This window comes from Stenella coeruleoalba (genome assembly GCF_951394435.1).
Source record: "Stenella coeruleoalba genome assembly, chromosome: 7".
In the NCBI taxonomy this organism is placed as follows: Eukaryota; Metazoa; Chordata; class Mammalia; order Artiodactyla; family Delphinidae; genus Stenella; species Stenella coeruleoalba.
Genome location: NC_137153.1, coordinates 39,554,833 through 39,573,413, shown reverse-complemented (window position 1 = coordinate 39,573,413; position 18,581 = coordinate 39,554,833). Strand labels below are relative to the sequence as shown.

The 18,581-nt window shown below is 35.4% G+C and overlaps 1 protein-coding gene across 4 annotated transcripts in view; it reads right to left on the bottom strand.

Annotated features, from left to right (window-relative positions):
• AGTPBP1 (ATP/GTP binding carboxypeptidase 1) overlaps positions 1 to 18,581 on the bottom strand; it is a 170,154-nt gene that overhangs the window by 50,206 nt on the left and 101,367 nt on the right. For all 4 annotated transcript variants that reach the window (XM_079927641.1, XM_079927638.1, XM_079927639.1 and 1 more), the window contains 3 exons: positions 15,766 to 15,849; positions 14,577 to 14,663; positions 14,343 to 14,491 (listed from right to left, as the gene is read on the bottom strand). In XM_079927641.1, coding sequence (XP_079783767.1) covers positions 14,343 to 14,491; positions 14,577 to 14,663; positions 15,766 to 15,849 — 320 coding nt within the window. The remainder of the gene's footprint in view (positions 1 to 14,342; positions 14,492 to 14,576; positions 14,664 to 15,765; positions 15,850 to 18,581) is intronic.

Sequence of the window (18,581 nt, the reverse complement as noted above, 5' to 3'; positions counted from 1 at the left end):
ATTATTACTATCAGTAATAAAACAAAATCCTGGGTCACCAAAACACAATGTCACTTCTGTGATGTTCCTCCCGAAGATGCCTAACTTAAATCAAATCATGAGGAACATGAGACAACTCCAAACTGAGAACCATTCTACAAAATAAGTGCTATAATTTTCAAAAGTGTCAAGGTCATGAACATTAAAGACTGCAAAACTGTTCCTGACTAAAATAGTCTAAAGAGACTTGACAACTAATTTACAACATGTGGTTTGAGCTGAATCCTTGTGTTATTAAGGTCATTAATGAGAAAATAGGTGAAACTTAAATGGGGGGGGCTCTAAGGATTAGATGGGATTCATATATCAATGATAATTTCCTGATGTTGATAGCTATCCCATAGTTACATAGAAAAATGCCATGTTTGCACAAAATACACTGAAAGTGTTCTAGGGTGATGGGGCATCACTTTCGAAGCCCAACATGTAGATAAAGGGTATAACTTTTCTGTAAGTTTGAAATTATTTCAAAAAAAATATTTAGAAAACGATGATCATAAACTGAACTACCGTCTTCTTGACATATATTTTGTGCGTGGCATTTTATGTTCCTAATAGGATCTTCATAGTTCATTCGTCCATTGCCTCATTTATTTAATAACTATTTACTGAACATCTACTAAATGCCTTACTGTAAATAACAGTGGTCAGCAACAGATACTGTCCCTGATCTTGTGGAATATACAAACAATTTGCGGGGAGGGGCACATAGAGAGGAAAGGTATTAATCAGTCCCATACAAAAACAACATAAAACTGTGAAGAGCGCCCTAAAAGGAAAAAATTACAAGCAACATTTATCAAGGGGACTAAGACAGTCTGGGGAGTCAGGGAAGATTTCTTTAGTCAAGAAATAACTCAACTTCCAAGTATGGAATTAACTAATGTGAGCAAGGTGGGAATGCTACAGAATTGACTCCAAAATGCTATTTTGTTGCCTGGTTCCACATATGTTCAATTTATATAAGAGAGTGGTTAAAAATCTTCATATATCTGGAAGATATGGGGGAGGAAGGGCAGGGGGAGAAAGAGGGAGCTTGTGACTAAAGCTCTAAGTTACTAAAACGCAAGACTGCCATCTAGTGGTAATTTGAGCAAACCCCTTTCAGGTAAGGGGGGGGCCAAGAAGGGGGAGGGAGTGACGGATTACAACAGATATATCAGTAGTATATAGTGATATAAATTCTCATATACAAATTTACAAGATCATTCATTGTGAGAAAACTAAGAAAACTAATATTTAATAGAATCACCTAAAAATTCTCCAAGAAAAGGGCAACTTGTGAAACAAAAGAAACTATAATTCTGCTCTTTTTTGAGGGACACTGACAAAGAACAAGACCTCTATTGGGCACATCTGCTAGAAGAACCAACATTTAAATACTTCCCCAAGCAGCATGTCCCAATGAGGAAACATTTTTTTTTTACAATTTCCTAATTAATATTATTTCCTGACTTCAATCATGCATGGCAATTAAATAAATTCTTCCAGCTGAAGATGCTTCCACTGCAAATATCTTCAGTCATCATTACATCCCTGAAGTGAATTCAATATGAATCTCATGACAATTAACATTAACTACATAGTTGGTTATCATTTCTTAAAATGTTGAATTCTAATTTACTAAAATATTGGTCTCTCCCTTCTTCTAACTCTATTGATGTTCAGACAAACCAAGATTTGCTGTATGTTGCATTACCCTAACAAATCTAATAGTAGAGTTCATTTGAAAATTACATCTACCTAACAACTCTTTCTACAGCTTCTACCAACCTCCTAGTTAAATACTTACAAGTATAGGAAAATAAAAGACTCACAACAGACAATTTCTTGTCAGAATCTGGGAGGAATCTCTACTAAACTTAAGACAGATGGAGCAGGACTGAAAGAAATCCAGTACAGAATATGCCTCACAATCTATTTTTATATATACATATTTTGGTTCCCCATAGCTAAAAGAAGTGTTGTACTACACCTTGTAGGCCCTTCAAGAATAACACATAAAGAAAATAAAGAACAGCAAAAATAGAAAACATTAAAAAAGTATCAATTATAAAAAGAATTTTAAATAGGTTAAAATCACATTTTAAAAGGCAAGGGTCGAACAAAATGCAACCTCTATTTACAAAAACAATCAGCAAAGATGTATCAAACAAATTCAAATCAATATAATATAAAAATACAATTCTGGGGCTTCCCTGGTGGTGCAGTGGTTGAGAGTCCGCCTGCCGATGCAGGAGACACGGGTTCGTGCCCTGGTCCGGGAAGATCCCACATGCTGCGCAGCGGCTGGGCCCGTGAGCCATGGCCGCTGAGCCTGCGCGTCTGGAGCCTGTGCTCCGCAGCGGGAGAGGCCACAACAGTGAGAGGCCCGCGTACCGCAAAAAAAAAAAATACAATTCTGGGCAAAAGATACTGAATGGAATGAATGTGACTATTTTATACTGTTAATGGGTATACACAAAAGGAACAGGAAAAGTTATAAATGTCTATGTGCCAAATGATACGGCATTAAAATTGAAAAAAAATATGTATATATTTTAAATACCTCATTTTAAATGAGGTATTGACAGAAACATAATAGAAGTGAAAGACTGTTGGGTTTTCTTAAGCCTTGGGCAAGTAGACAAGATAAAAAATAAAAAGGATACAGAAAACTGAATAAACAAATTTATAACAATAAACTTAACAATGTATGTTAAATTATGTTGCCAACAAAGAATACATATTTTCCAAGAACCTGTGAACACTAAAACTGATCAGATATTAAGCCATAAAAATTATTTCAAATCATAAATTTCACATCTATGAACAAAACTGATTAAAATTTGAATGCAATGAGAAAAATTACAGCCAAAATAATTTAACCAACTAAAAATATAACAAACCCTTTTCTAAATAATTCTTGGGCCAAAAGGGATACCAAAACCAAACACAATTAGAAGCCATCTAGAAAATTACAAGGAGGTCTTAGTATCAAAATCTGGAGGGGAGGGGATACAAAATTAAGTTGTAATAGAGAACAACTCCAAAACCTAAACCCTTGCAGGAGACTTCCCAACATGGCAGAGTAGAAGGACCCTGAGCTCACCTCCTCTCAGGGGCACACCAAAATCACAACTATCTGCAGAACCACCTATGAAAAAGCCTAGAACCTACCAGAAAAGATCTTCTACAACTAAAGATATAAAGAAGAACCACAACGAGACGGGTAGGAGGGGGAGAGTCATGGTATAGTCAAGACGCATGCCCCTCAGTGGGCAATCCACAAACAGGAGAACACAATTGCAGAGGTTCTCCCCAGGGAGCAAGGGGTCGAAGCCCCACATGAGGCTCCCTAGCCCAGGAGTCCTGTGCCAGGAAACAAGCCTTGAGAATGTTTGGCTTTGAAGGCTAGCAGGGCTTAAATTCAGGGGGGCTGGAGGGCTGTGGGAAACAGACCCTAAAGGACACACACAAAATCTCACACGTACCAGGGCCCAGGGAAAAAGAAGTCATTTGAAAGGAGCCTGGGTCAGACCTAACTGCTGATCTTGAGAAGTCTCCCAGAGAGGAAAGAGGCAACTGGAGCTCACCCTAAGGACACAGACACTGGGGGCTGCCATCTTTGGGTGCTCGTGCTATCAGACACTGGTGCTGGCAAGTATCACCAGTGTGGAATCCTCCCTCTAGTTTATTAGCCCCAGGACCCCAGGACTCAACAGCCTGTAGTCACCAGTTCTGTGACACCTGAGGCCAAGCAACTAACTGGGCCAAGACATACCCCCACCCACCAATAGGCAGGCTGCCTTAAGAACCCCTGAACACGGCTGTGCCCACCAGAGGGCCCAGGACCTGGCCCCACACACCAGTGTGCAGGCACTAGATCTGGGACCCCCAGGGCCCTACACGCAGAGATTCCAAGACCCAACTCCACCTACCAGCAGGAAGCTGACGCTGGCCTCAGGACCAGCCTCACATACCACTGGACAGGCACCAGCCCCAGGACCCACTGGGCCCAGCCCCTGCCCAAAAACAAGCCTGCTCCAGCCTCAAGACCAGTCTCACCCACCAGTGGGCATTCACCAGCCCCAGGACAACCTCAGCCCTGAAACCTGCCAGGGCAGGACCCAACCCAACCACTAGCAAGCCAGCACCAGACCTGGGACAGTTGGGCCCTAGTCCCAGCAAGCCAAGACAAGTTTCAGGACACCTCAAACCCTGCAGCCAGCTGTATCAGGAACCAGCCCCACCCTCCAGTGGTCTGACACCAGTTCTGGGATCCCTGGGCCCTCTAGCCAGACCCCAGCTCTGTTTGACAGTAAGGCCAAAACCAGCTCCAAGACATGGCTTCAGCCACCAGTAAGTGAGCACTGGCCCCAGGATCTCCTGGACCCCAACTCTGCCCACCAGTGAGCCAGCACTAGCCCTAAGGCCCCCTGGGGTTCCACAGCCAGCCACCTCACAACCCAGCCCTACCAACCAGTGGCTGGCAGCCTCCACACAAGGCAGGGCTTGGCAACCAACCAGACCAGGGGCCAGCCACACCTACCAGTCCACCCACAGTGGTCAGCCCACCACAATAGAAGGACCCAAAAAGCCCATGTAGGAGGCACCACTAGAGCACACAGTTCTAGTGACCAGAGAGAAGTACACAGCTGGGGTGCACAGAACATCTCCTACTAAAAGGTACTTTTCTAAGGTCAGGAAACACAACCAACATACCAGATACATAAAAACAAAATAGCAACTTAGGCAAAATAAGTTGACAGAGGAACACGTTTCAAACGAAGGAATAAGGTAAAACCCTAAAAGAAGAACAAAATGAAGTAAGTATAGGCAATCTACCCAAGAAAGAGTTCAAGGTAATGACCATAAGGATGATGAAAGAACTCAGGAGAAGTAAAGATGCACAGGGCAGGAAATTATAAGTTTTTAAGAAAGAGTTGGAAAATATAAAGAACAACCAAACTGAGATGAAGAACACAATAAATGAAACAAAAATTACACTATAAGGAATCAATAGGAGACTAAATGATACACAGGAAAACGATCAGCAACCTGGAAGACAAGAATAGTGGAAATCACTGACGCTGAACAGAAAAAAGAATAAAAAGAAATAAGGACAGAGACCTCTGGGGCAACATCAAGCACACTAGGATTCACATTATAGGGGTCCAAAAAGGAAGAGACAAAGGAGAAAATAACACATTTGAAGAAATAACAGCTGAAAATTTCCCTAACCTGCAAAAGAATACAGAAAGCACAGAGTCCCAAACAGGATCAACCAAAAGAGGACCACACCAAGACACAATGTTATTAAAATGGCAAAAACATTTTAAAAGGAGAGAATATTAAAAGGAACAAGGAAAAAGCACTAAGTTACATAAAAGGGAACTCCCATAAGACTATCAGCTGACTTTTCAGCAGAAACTCTGCAGGCCAGAAGGGAGTGGCATGATATATTTAAAATGATGAAAGGGAAAAACTACAATCAAGAATATTCTACCTGGCAAGGCTCTCATTCTGATTTGATGGAGAGATCAAATGTTTTGCAGACAAGCAAAAGCTAAAAGAGTTCAGCACCAACAAACCAGCTTTACAAGAAACGTTAAAAGGACTTCTCTAAGTGAAAAAGAAAAGGCTACAACTAGGAACAAGAAAATTATGAAAGGAAAAAGCTCATCAGTAAAGGCAAACATACAGTAAAGGTAGTAAAACAACATGTACAGAGCTAGTAGGAAGGTTAAAAGACAAAAGCAGTAAAATAAGCTATACCCACAATAGGCAGTTAAGGAATACACAAAACAAACAGATGTAAAATATATATGATATCGAAAATGGTAACTGTGAGGAGAGAAGAGTACAAATACATGGTTGTTACAATGCATTTGAAATTAAGAGATCAACAACCTAAAATAATCATGTATATAAATATAGATTGCTACATATAAACCTCATGGTAACAACAAAACAAAAATCTATAATAGATACAGACACAAAAGAAAAAGGAATCCAAACATAACACTAGAGATAGTCATCAAATCATAGGGGAAGAGAACAACAACAAAAAAAAGAAACAAAAAAGACCTACAAAAACAACTCCAAAACAATTAACACAGTGGCAGTAAGTACATAAGTATCAATGATTACTTTAAATATAAATAGAATAAATGCTCTAATCAAAAGACAGAGAGCAGCTGAATGGATGCAAAAACAAGACCTATAATATATGCTGTCTACAAGAGACTCACTTCATATCCAAAGACACAAACAGATTGAAAGTGAGGGGATGGAAAAAGGTATTCCACGCAAATGGAAATCAAAAGAAAGCCAGGGTAGCAATACCTATATGAGACAAAATAGATTTTAAAACAAAGACTGTGACAAGAGACAAAGAAGGATATCATATAATGATCAGGGGATCAATCCAAGAAGAAAATATAACAATTACAAATATATATGCACCCAACATAGGAGCACCTAAACACAAAGAGCAAATATTAACAGACATAAAGGGAGAAATCAACTATAACACAATATTAGTAGTGGATATTAACACCCACTTACATCAATGGACAGATCATCCAGACAGAAAATCAATAAGGTAACACTGCCCTTAAATGACACATTAGAGCAGATGGACTTAATAGATATATATAGAACACTCTGTCCAAAAGCAGCAGATAACACACTCTTTTCAAGTGCATATGGAACGTTCTACAGGATAGATCACATGCTAGGCCACAAAACAGGCCTCGGTAAATTTAAGAAAATTGAAATAATATCAAGCAACTTTTTTGACCACAATGCCATGAGACTAAAAAAAAAAAAAAAAACCTGCCAAAAAACACAAACACATGGAGGTTACACAATATGCTCCTAAACAACCAATGGATCACTGAAGAAAAAAAAAAACCTGGAGACAAATGAAAACAAAAACACAATAAATCCAAAATCTATACAATGCAACAAAAGCAGTTCTAAGAGGGAATTTTAAAGTGATACAGCTTACCTAAGGAAACAAGAAAAATCTCAAATAAACAACCTAATTTTAAACCAAAAAAAACCCAAAAACCAGAAACCTAACCTTACACCTAAAGGAAAAAGAACAAACAAAACCCAAAGTTAGTAGAAGGAAAGAAATCATAAAGATCAAGAATTAATAAAATAGAGACTAAAAAGAACAACAGAAAATATCAGTGAAACTAAAAGCTGGTTCTTTGAAAAAATAAACAAAATTGATAAACTTTTAGCCAGACTCATCGAAAAAAAAGAGGGCTCAAATCAGTAAAAATCAGAAATAAAAAGGGAGAATTTATAAGCAACACCACAGAAATAAAAAGAATCATAAGAGATATGCCAGTAAAATGTACAAACTAGAAGAAATGGACAAATTCCTAGAAATGTACAATCTCCCAAGATTGAACCAAGAAGGAATAGAAAACATAAACAGAGCAATTACCCATAATGAAAGTGAATCAGTAATTTAAAAACTCCCAAAAAACAAAAGTCCTGGACCAGACAGCTTCACAGATGAATTCCACCAAACATTTAGAGAAGAGCTAACACCTATCCTTCTCAAACTATTCTAAAAAGTTGCTGAGGAAGGAATACTTCTGAAATCATTCTATGAGGCTAGCATCACCCTGACACCAAAATCAGACAAAGAGATCACAAAAAAAGAAAATTACAAGCTAATATCACTGATGAATATAGACTCAATAATCCTCAACAAAATATTAGCAAACTGAATCCAACAATATGTTAAAAGGAGACCGTATACCATTATCAAGTGGGATTTATTGCAGGGATGCAAGGATGGTTCAATATCCACAAATCAATCAATGTGATACACCACATTGACAAATTGAAGAATAAAAACAATATGATCATCTCAAAAGATGCAGAAAAAGCTTTTGACAAATTTCAACATCCACTTATGATAAAATCTCTACAGGAAGTGGGTACAGAGGGAACATATCTCAACATAATAAAGGCCATATATTATTAGCCCACAGCTAACATCATACTCAATGATGAAAAGCTGAAAGCATTTCCTCTAAGATCAGAAACAAGACAAGGATGCCCATTCTCCTTACTTTTATTCAATATAATATTAGAAGTCCTAGCCACAGCTTTCAGATAACAAAGAGTAATAAAAGGAATCCAAATTGGAAAACAGAAAGTAAAACTGTCATTGTTTGCAAATGACATGACATTATATATAGAAAATCCTAAAGACACCACCAAAAAACCACTAGAACTCTTCAATGAATTCAGTAAAGTTGCAGGATTCAAAATTAATATATAGAAGTCTGTTGCATTTCTATACACTAACAACGAACTATCAGAAAGAGAAATTAAGGAAACAATTCCATGTACCAATGCATCAAAAAAGAATAAAATACCTAGGAATAAATCTACCTAAGGAGGTAAAAGACCTGTACTCAAAAAACAAAAGGACACTGATGAAACTGAAGAAGACACAGATGGAGAGACACATCATGTTCATGGATTGGAAGAATCAGTATTGTTAAAATAACCATACTACCCAAGGCAATCTACAGATTTAATGCAATTCCTATCAAAATACCAATGGCATTGTTCACAGAACCAGGACAAATAAATTTAAAATTTGTATGGAAACATAAAAGACCCTGAATAGCCAAAACAATCTTGAAAGAGAAGAACAAGCTGGAGGTACCATGCTCCCTGACTTCACACTACACTACAAAGCTTCAGTAATCAAAACAGTATGGTACTGGCACAAACATGGATACACAGATCAATGGAACAGACAAGGAGCCCCGAAATAAGCATGCACCCCAATGTTCATATTATTACAATAGCCAAGATATGGAAGCAACCTAACTGCCCATGCACAGATGAATGGAAAAAGAAGATGTGGTGTATACACACACACACACACACACACACACACACACACACACACAGACGGAATACTACTCAACCATAAAAAAGAATAAAATTTGCCATTTACAACAATATGGGTGGACTAGGAGGGTATTATGCTCAGTGAAATAAGCCAGACAGAGAAAGACAAATACTGTATTTTATCATGTATATGTGGAATATAAAAAATAAAACAAACTAATGAACATAAAAAGAAACAGAATCACAGATATTGTGAACAAACAAACTAGGTTACCAGTGGGGAGAGGGGAGGTGGGAGGGGCAAGATAGGGGAGGTGGGAGGGGCAAGATAGGGGCAGGGGATTAAGAGGTACAAAGTACTATGTATAAAACAATTAAGCATCAAGGATATTGTACAACACAGGGAATAGAGCCAATATTTTTAATAACTATAAAGGGATTATAATTTATAAAAATTTTGAATCACTATGCTGTACACCTAAAATTAATATTGTAAATCAACTATACCTCAATTAAAAAAATACCCTAAATGCTTGATCATCAAACAAAAATAAACTTAAATAAATTTAAGCAAATAAACTAGAAGTTAGAAAGAGAAAAAATATCAACCTGCAGGGAGGACAAGGGAGAAATTAATAAATTAAAAAAAAAAAACTTTTAAAGGAAATAATGAATAAAACTAAGAGCCAGGTTTTCAAAATAGTAAAATAAAACAAATTACGTTTTACGCACACACACACAAAAAGGAAAGCAAACAAGGGGACATGCAAGTACACATACTACAGATATCGCATACAACTCTCTGCTAGTGAATTCTGAAAATCTAAATGTCACCTGTGTAAGAAAAAATAAATAATCAGGACTGCCTCAGTAAAAAATAGAAAACTAGACTATATGGAGTCATATAAAACTGAAGAAGTTATCCAGATGCTCCCTCTCCCCCCAAAAAGGGGCACAGAATCAGACTACTTTACAGGTGCATTATTTCCAAGTTTCATGAAAACATATAAATGCTATTTAAACTGCTCCAGAACACTGGGTAGGGAAATAAAAGCTGTTCATTTAAGTGTTCAATGTTAGCATTAGCCTGCTTCCAAAACTATAAAAAGATAGTCCTCCACTCAGGAAATTGTCTTGTCTAACTTATGACCAATGATGTAAAAACCTTTAAACAAAATACTAACAAATGCAAAATATTTGTATTAAAGATTAACTCACAGGGCAAAACAGACTAATTTCTGAAACTCAAGGACGGTTTACTATTAGAAACATTACTAAATAATTATAACACAGCACATTAACAGCTCACAGCATTATATGGTCACACTGATAAATGCAAAAAGTGAAATAAAATATTTCTAATTTTAAAAATTCGGTAAAAATAGCAATTCTTTAGTATAAGAAAGAATATGTATCCCAAAACAAGCTGACATACATAACATAAATACTAGCAGGATTTCCCTGGCGGTCCAGCAGGTTAAGACTTCACGCTCCCAATGCAGGAGGCGCGGGTGTGATCCCTGGTCGGGGAACTAGGATCCCGCATGCCACAGGGCACCTCCACAAAAAAAAAGATACACACACACACACACACACACACACACAAACAGCACTCACATTAAATTCAAAATCAAACAAGGATGCCCAAAGTCTCCTTTTAGTTTAAACAATCTCAAAGTTCCAGCCAAGCAATGAAACATATATGATATAACTAGGGATAAGGAGAAATTCTAGGGACCTACCAAGAAAATTCAAAATATCAACTGAGAAACTATGAGAACTAATAAGAAACTAAGGAGTCTGATTTTCAAGTAAACATATAAAAATCCTTAGCTTTCTTAATTATAAATAATAACAAGCTTGAAAATAGGGAGAAGTACTCTTTCACAACAGAAAAAAGAAATACATAAAATACTTAAGAATGAAGGTATACTTAAGAAATATATGGAACTTACAAAAAGAAAACTAAAAAATTTAGGTGAGAACATAAAAAACTTGAGTAAACAAATACACCATGTTCGTAAGTGGCAAGATCGAATACAATATAAGAAATCCAATTTCTCCCACATTATAAGTTTAATGCAATGGAAATTTGGGGCACTTGATAAAATTACTCAGAATGATATTCAGAATAAACTATTCAGGAAAAATAAAGTTATAAAAAGTTGTTAAACTGTTTCTGAAAAAGACTACAGGATGTTAAACTATATTATAAAGTCAAAATAATTTTAAAAACAAAATGGTTCTAGAACAACAATGATGTTACACAAGACTGAAAGGTCAGAATAATTAAAATCAAGTGGTGCTAGAGCAACACACAGCCCCCAAACGAATGCTGGTATATTGTGAAGGCCACAGCTTGTGAGAGTTGTGGTGTTTCAAACCAAAAGGGATACACAGTATGACTAACAGGTCAGAAAAATTCCACCCAAATTCAGAAAGTCAGAAATTATGAATAAGCAATAGTGTGATACCTTAAACCAGTTTCTAATCTGTTTTTTCCTAAACTGACCGTTTTCTATAACAATTATAATAGGGCAACAATGTACAATGTCTTCTGAGTGATGTTCCCAATCCTGTTTTTACTAGTGGGTCAGGAATACAGTTGCAAATGAGTTACAAATGTCAACGTCTGACAACTCAATGAATTCATCAACAACAGTTTAAAACTCTTTTGAGAAAGAATTAGTTCAGCTAAAGCTGCTTAACTACAAACGATAGGATTACGTTAGATCCCAATTCACAGAATATACCAAAATAAATCCTGCATGGATGAAGTTAAATATAAACACTAAAATCATACTATCAAATGCACTTCAAAGAAGCTGAACTAATTCAAACTCCCACCAACACTGTAAGGACCCATTTTCCCTAGTCTTCACCAACATAAGTTCATTTCCTTTGAGAAATTCTACTTGGAGGAATTTATGGCAAAGCAATAATCAGAAACATACATACAAAAAAATAATTAAGGATATCTATTGCAACACAGCTCCTAATTTTGAAATGTTGAAAAAGACAAATTCTCGTCAATCTGTTATCATTTAAATAATTATTGTACATTACTCAACAGAATACTATACAAACATTAGTAATGATGTTGCTGAAAATATGTAAAGGCACAGGGAAATGTTTTTACAATATGTTGTGTAGTTTAAAAATATAGTTTACAAATGAGTTTTCATATTGTGATCCCAAATCTATAAAAGGGTAAAATTTAATTTTAAAATTATGTGAATGTGAATAAGTTTAAGGATGGCTAACAAAATGCTAAACAGCAGGTTTTTTTCTTCTCTTTCCTTCTTAGAGATTCTTCTCTACGAACATGGTGTATTTGTTTACTCAAGTTTTTTATGTTCTCACCTAAATTTTTTAGTTTTCTTTTTGTAAGTTCCATATATTTCTTAAGTATACCTTCATTTTTAAGTATTTTATGTATTTTATGTATTTCCTTTACCAAATTCCCTAATTTGGACAGTGGATCCCATAAGATCCACCGTTCCTAATCAGAAAAAAAAAAAAAAAAAAAACACATTTACAGCTGGCAGACAAAGAAATTCCACTTCTGTGAATGTGTAACTAAATTATTATACACACAAATATTTAGTACAATGTTTATCTCAGTAGTATTTAAAATAGAAAATAATTAGAAACAACTTAAATTGTAACAGGTCCACTAAACATTGTAATCATTTCATGATATAAGTCAAACCATAATGCTGTACACTTTAAAGTTATACAGTGCTGTAGGGTCGGTTATATCTCAATAAAACTGTAAGGAAAATAAAACAAGTCCAACAAAAGAATGTTTGGATAAATGAGTTACAGAACTTCCATAGGATGTCCATTAAACTCTGCTTCAGATGGATATTTAATAACCAGAAAAATACTGACAATATAAATATAATGGTTGGTTAAAATACACACTATGAAACTGCATAGGTTGTGAGCATTATTTTTTTAAATAAATACATAACTATATGTATGGAAAAATCACATACTGCATTATTTTAAAAGCTGGAAAGAAACAACAAACATTAAAATAAGTTTCTCGGGCTTCCCTGGTGGCACAGTGGTTAAGAATCCGCCTGCCAACGCAGGGGACATGGGTTCCAGCCCTGATCCAGGAAGATCCCACATGCCGCAGAGCAACTAAGCCTGTGTGTCACAACTACTGAGCCTGCACTCTAGAGCCCACACAATAAGAAGCCCGTGCACCACAACGAAGAGTAGCCCCTGCTCACTGCAACAAGACCCAATGCAGCCATAAATAAATAAATAAAATTTATAAAAAATAAACAAATAAAATAAGTTTCTCTGGATGATGTACTGTTGATGGTTTTAATTTTCTTAACAACACTGTGTTTTCCAAATTCTCCACAAAGTGGGTTTGGAAAGGATGATACACATACAAAAATACCCAAAGGGCTGGAGAAACTTAAAAACTAAAGCAGCCATCTGTCTCACTGTTTTGACTTAGTTTTACAGAATTTTATTCATTTTAAATTTAAAATGACACTAAAGGAAAAAATTATCACACAGAAGTATAGTTTTATTTTAATAGAGAAGCAGCGCTCCAAAATGTGTGCTTTTAAGTGTAAAAATTAAAATATTTTAATGAAGCTTAAAGTAGTAAGTACTATTTTATAAAAGTGAATAAATAAATACAGTTAGCAAAAATGCCATCTACCTATAGCACTGGTATTTGAAACCCTGGCTTTGGTATTCCAGTACAGCTATGTAAGATGTAACCATGAGAGGAAATCTGGTGAAGAGAACATGGAATCTTTCTGCAACTTCTGTAATACTTTAACTTTTTAGGAATCTATTCAAAATAAACAGTTAAAAAGAGACTGCTTTATGTAATTCTCTTCTGGATGAACAGACTTTATTAAAAACTTGATTTTAAGCAGCATACATAATAAATCTTTATAGCTGTATTCAAGTTGGATGAAATCAACCTCACTTATTACATTTGTTTGTTCGTTTTGTTTTGCTTTGTTTTTTGCGGTACGCGGACCTCTCACTGCTGTGGCCACTCCTGTTGCAGAGCACAGGCTCTGGACGCGCAGGCTCAGCGGCCATGGCTCACAGGCCCAGCCACTCCGTGGCATGTGGGATCTTCCCAGACTGGGGCACGAACCCGTGTCCCCTGCATCAGCAGGCAGACTCTCAACCACTGCGCCACCAGGGGAGCCCCACTTATTACATTTTAAAGGGCTTGCTTTTATAAGGGTAACTCTTTTCACCAACAAAGCAAAGCTTAGTTTATGTCAAATCTTGCATAAATATCTGAATTTTGAAAACTAGAAAAAACAAAAGAACACTGAAACTTTAAAAAAACATTAGTAATTTTTTAAAAACTTCTATCCTACAGTTACAATGCCTGCATGCCCTCTAAATTGGGAAAGAAAACTTTGTCTTACCATAATTAAATTGACTGTTGGACTTTTCACAGTTAATGATGTTGAACCTATAAGCAATGCTTGGTCGCATTCCACTGACTTCAAAGTAAAACCACTGATGATAATGATTACTATTTATATCTGAGTTCAGAATAAGGTCATATTCATTTCTGAAAACAGAAAATAAACAAATTTGATGAAAATTAGGAAAATAATCTGTGCACATACAAAATGGGAAAATTTTTAATGACTTACTTTCTAATTTGAATTACTTTGCGCAGATTCCCAGATTCAAATTTGGAGTTAAACTTCAAAATATCTCCTTCTTCTGGAGTGGTATAACTAAATGAAATTTTAAAGTAAGAATAATAAAATACGTTGCATTTAAACAACTGAGCAAAAAATAAAACTACACTACAGATTAAAAATACACCATTATTGCTGCCTCACCCTCCTCATTATTTTTAAACCAAAGAACAAAACCAACACAAGCAAAATACAAACTTTGGCTAATATTTATAGACAAAAAAATTATAATTACGAGTAGAGATTTGTTCCCACATTTATAGTCAGTGTTAATCACAAAAATTTTAGAAATAACTAAGAAGTTATGAATAAGGTAGATTTGTTTTTCATTTTTGAGAATATTATTTCAAACTCAGTCATTAGCTCTGACATAACTTTACCCTAACTCTCTAACAAAAATCTTTTTAAAATGTTTTATTTCTTCCAAATGAGACTACTGAAATATGAAACTTCCCCAAAATATTAGAATGTTGAGGGAGAGGGAAAACCCACGTGCAGGCTGATTAAGTTTCTTATTTGATAAATAGTAGTCACCTTCATCATTTTTCATTTTCACTTATTTACTTATATTTAAACCATAAAATACAATGGTACCAGTGATAATCCTAAATTGGAAGTGATGTTAAAACATCAAGAATCACAAACAAATGGCTTCAAAGGTCAGGCAAGTAACTTAAAGGACTGAAGCAGACTGTAAGCAGTAAGAGACAAAAGAGAGAAGTGGGGACTGTGGAGAGGTAGGAAGCATATGTTCCTTCTAAAGGGGATGGCAATTTGTTGTCCTAAGGAAATGAAGGCTCAGTATTACAGGACAAAATTGCAGCATTCATGTGGTATCTCCACTCTCTTAAGTGGAGGTAGTTTCAGTTTTTAAAAACAAAGCATCAGTTTGTGACCTTTCCCTTATTAAACCCATTAAAAGCCCACCTAAGATCAAATAAAAGCTTGCGATATATTCAATTTAAGTAAATAAACATGATTTACATTACCATTACATCTCTGCTAGAAGATCAAAACGTAGTGAGGGTTAACTAGGTGGAAGTTAACTATATTTTTTTGTCTTTTAAAAGAACACTGAAATTTTACAGTAGGAATAAAACCAATAAAAGTAAAACAAACAAACAAAAAGAATACTTACTTTGGGTTATCTAAGTCATATACCACTCGATCTATTATATCACTCTGATGTATTAGCCTCTCAATATCTTGGGCAATTTTTGTCCTGAAATCATAAAAAAGAAGTTTGACCAAAATTCATTATTATCTCCCAAGTAAGTTTTGGATTAAAAAGTATAAAATGATAAAAATATTTCTTAAAATAAAAATGATCACTCCTCTACATATTTTGTGTACAAAAAAAGAATCAATTCATAACAAGACAAAAAACAGTATTTTAAAAGTCTGAGTTACAGAAAATAACTAGCTACAAGGCCAATAGTTTTCGAAAAAAAAAATCTTGAATGTCTATTATGCTTTTCTACATAGAAATTCTTAATCTAGCAGTTACGCAGTTAAGCATAATTTATTAATTTTTATTTTACAAAAAATAACTCATTATTCGCAAAGCAGTACATCAAGAAATAAACCCAGTACCAAAGGACTGTGATATAAATCCTTGATTTAGAGTCAATGTTGTAGCTTTCAAAAGTCAAATTCTTTCTAAAGAAACAAACTTTTAAAAAGCTATTAATTATAATAATAACAAATCCAAAATTTATATCAACCAGATCCCCAACAATGAAAGAGATGGCACTTACGTACACACCATACCAAAAAATACAAGTGTTCAAGTATGGTGAATGACTAAATACATCCATTTGTCAAAATAATTTATTAAATCTTAAGGTTGATATCTACCACAAATGTGCAAACACTTAATGCATACAAAAGTTTGGGGCTTTACTTAAGGAAAATGGTATTAAAAGGCTGATATAATAGCTCAGTTCTACAGCAATGTTCTGTAATGTAAAACAAGGTAAAAAAGCTCGACACCTACAGGGCCAGCAGGTGATGTACCTGAGGAGACCTGTGGAAAACTGGGGAACGCAGGCTCTGTCTAAAAACAACTGAATGTTGCCAGGTAGGAAACAGAGGTTAAGGATGTCATACCAATTTTCCGAGAAACAGCAGAAACTTGGATCTCTATGTGGGATCTCTCAAATGTTAAATGTTGGCATTCAGTTAAAAAACAAAAACCTCTGCAAGTGAAGCTAAAATCACGAGCAAGTTGAATATGGCCTACAGGCCACTGGTTTTCAACCTCTGACACTGCATTTTAGGAGATATAACTCCCCATTTATATTAAATTTAGATTAGACCTAAAACTAATACCTGAGGGAAATCTTGCCCTGCCCTCAGACCTCATTAATAAAGAGGACAATTAGTCTTTTATTCATACATTTGTGTTAAGCAGCACAGCTTTCATAAAAGATATCAATCCTTTGTTACTTTACCTCAGCTGCCTATTAATATATATGGCTCTCTAGTCAAAACAAAACAATAAATATTTTCTAGGTACTCTTGGGGACTATAACCTCAAACTTATTGACATTCATCATCAAAGGCTTGGCTCAGAAGAAAATAATTTGTGTAAGGTGGTCTGAAAAATTTGCAGCCCATTCAGTCTAGTAAATACTCAAAAGTTCACATGATATGTGGCCAACACCAAAACTGTACTTTTGTTAGGTTTCAACCAATACAGAACAACATTATGAGAAACAATTTAGTACACCTCATTGCTATATTTACTCAACCATCAGGATATTATGGGATATGTTGTTCATTACATAAGTATTCTCTGAGGACCCGTAGAAGATATTCTTCATGAGTATGGTATAAACACATATATATGATCACTATGTATGAATGCCTAACAGGACAGGCTCATGACGCAGACCAGGCTGACTCTTGGCTCTGTCATTTGCTAGCAGTGTTACCTTGGATAAGTTCCTCAAGAATCCTAAGTTTCAACATAGTCTTCCATAAAACAGGAGAGATAATAGCAATTTCCTCATAGAGCTGTTATACCATTAAATGACATAATTTATAAGCATATACACACTGCATACAAAGTGCTTTTTACTTATTTCTGTGTCTGGCCCATAAAAACCACCCAATATAAAAGTTTTCTGCTAGTGTTGCTCCTACTAATACTTCTATTATTTCCATTCCAGAAGTACATGAACCATTCTAAACGTGATATAAAGAAATCCAAGGTTTTGCTTTCCTTATTTTGCTTTTGCCACAATTCCTTCACCTACGTTTTTAATTTTAAATTTCTCAACAGGTAATATATTGACCTGGTACAAAAATCAAATATTACATAAAAGTATAAAATGAAGACTCTCACTTTCAACACAACCCACACTGTTCATGTATCCAGTTAACTACTTTTATTACTTTCCTTCCGCAAGCACCTTGATTATTTTATTTAATAATACATCTTGTAGCTCTTTCTATCAGTGTACAGAGATCTTTTTGTTTTTTAATCATTGCAAAGTATTCATTGAATGGATATACCATAATTTATTTAACTAGTCTCTGATTGATGGGCATTTGAGTTGCTTCCAATCTCAAAACAATGCTAAAATGAAAAACTTTGAACTTAGATGTGCAAATTACATGTGTATATGTACATATATATCGTATATATATATATGTATATATATATATCATAAATTTTCAGATGTGGGATTAATGTGTCAAAGGAATCTAATTTTGATAGACTCTGTCAGACTGCCCTCCACAAGAGGTATTGTCAATTGAAAATCCCACTATCAATGTATGTGAGAGCCTGTTTCTCCACAGCCTCATCAATAGAATATACTGTCAAGCTTCCACATTTTAGCCAATTTTTGATATGTGGGAAATGATATCTCAGTACATTTTAATTTGCATGGTGGGACGGGGGGAGGGAGGTCCACGAGGGAGGGGATATATATGTACATAGAGCTG